The sequence below is a fragment of the Quercus suber genome, unplaced genomic scaffold (genome assembly GCF_002906115.3).
Source record: "Quercus suber isolate HL8 unplaced genomic scaffold, Cork oak 2.0 scaffold_146, whole genome shotgun sequence".
Taxonomy (NCBI): domain Eukaryota; kingdom Viridiplantae; phylum Streptophyta; class Magnoliopsida; order Fagales; family Fagaceae; genus Quercus; species Quercus suber.
In genome coordinates this window covers 1,036,345-1,038,128 of record NW_027069607.1, presented here as the reverse complement: position 1 = coordinate 1,038,128, position 1,784 = coordinate 1,036,345, and the positions used below count along the sequence as shown (strand labels likewise).

At 28.9% G+C, this 1,784-nt stretch overlaps 1 protein-coding gene across 1 annotated transcript; it reads left to right on the top strand.

Annotated features, from left to right (window-relative positions):
• The first annotated feature begins 1,043 nt into the window (after positions 1–1,043).
• On the top strand, positions 1,044–1,481 carry LOC136061027 (probable LRR receptor-like serine/threonine-protein kinase At2g28960). The gene has a single exon (XM_065777017.1). It carries the CDS (start codon positions 1,044–1,046, stop codon positions 1,479–1,481), a length of 438 nt encoding a protein of 145 aa, XP_065633089.1.
• The last annotated feature ends 303 nt before the right edge of the window (positions 1,482–1,784 follow it).

The following is a 1,784-nucleotide window of genomic DNA, read 5'->3' as shown; positions in this document are numbered from 1 at the left end:
AAATATGGAAGGAAAGATAGCTGATTTTGGGTTGTCAAGGACTTTCGCAGCAGAAAGTGATTCTCATGTGTCAACTCGTCCGGCTGGAACACTTGGATACCTTGATCCTGAGTAAGTGTACATAATTTCAAATAGAATTATTTATCCTACCATGTTAAAAATTTTCACTACATAAATATCTCCATTTTGCACAAAAGAGAAAAATAAAAAAATTATATTGGGTACCCTTAAAATTTTTACTGAAGAGGAAATGTTCGTGATATTATGTGATTTTTACAAATATTTCTTTATTTTATAATTCCAACTCACACCTCACTTTTTTCACTCGTTGGAGTTTTTTAAAGGCTATCAATCCACTATATCAAAAATAAATCTATTACATCTAATTCTAACTTAATGAAATTGGTATAGTGGTATTAAAATGAAGAAATAAAGGGTTTAATACATTACTACACTAGAAATTATTTTTGTAATAATTTAAATGAAAAAATCATTACAATAATTTGATGCCAATTATTTTTGCAATTTATTGCAATGAAAAATATTAAGATATCATTGCAATAATCTAATATCCATTATTTTACAATCTATTGCGATGATAAATATGAAATACTTATCTATTACAGCAAAAATATCATTGCAATAATTTGAATTGATTTATTTTTTTGATTATTTGCAATTTATTGCAATGAAATTTATGAAATAATAACCTATTATTAAAAGATATTAGAAAAAAAATTATTTATTGCAACAATACATATATATTATTATTATTATTATTTATCAAAATTGCATTAAAATATTTGGAGTTTATGCTATGGAACTTTTTGTTGCACAAATCTATTACCTCAAATTTTATTACAACAACTTATATCAACTATTGCAATGAGACAAGTGTTATTGCAACAAATTTTTTCGTTATAATAAGCATTTTTCTTGCAGTAATCATATAACTATATAATACAGCTAACTAGCAGACTAGAAATTGAAAAAAAAAAAAAAAAGTGTCCATAGTTTTGGGATTGTTAAACAAATCTAATAACATGTGTTTTACTTTTACATATAGGTTTCAAGCATCTGGAAACTTTAACAAGAAAAGTGATGTTTATAGCTATGGTATTGTCCTCTTTGAGCTAATAACAGGCCACCCAGCAATAATAAAAGGACCTGAAGAAAACACTCACATACTTGACTGGGTTTATCCTATAATTGAAAGTGGGGATATTCAAAACATTATTGATGCAAGGTTACATGGACAATTCCACAAAAATTCTGCCTGGAAAGCTGTGGAGATAGCCATGTCATGTGTACCACCCGTGGCAATCCAAAGGCCGGATATGAGTCAAGTATTGGTAGAAATAAAGGAATGTTTGACTCTGGAGATGGCTCATGAAAGAGGCCAAAATAAGACAACTTCAAACAGTCAACTCGTAGCGGCCTCTTTAGAGCTTGAATCAGATATTGCTGCCCTTGCTAGGTAGTTAGGTTTGTTTGCAGTCAGAATTTCCTTCCATGCAATATGTTCTAGGCCAAATATCTAGTATTAATTACATTAGTTTTTTAAAAATTTCTTATGTACTTATTTCATGTTTGGATCACTTTTTCAATTAGGTACGAGTGGGACGTACTTCTATAGCTTTTAATACACAATTTTTATTGTGAATGAATTTATTTTTGATGATGGATTGATGGATGAGTACCATCTACCATGAAATATGTATGCAAAATGCATTAGAGTGATTATTACTTAGGCTTTCGAAATTTTGGATTTAGACCCAAACTGA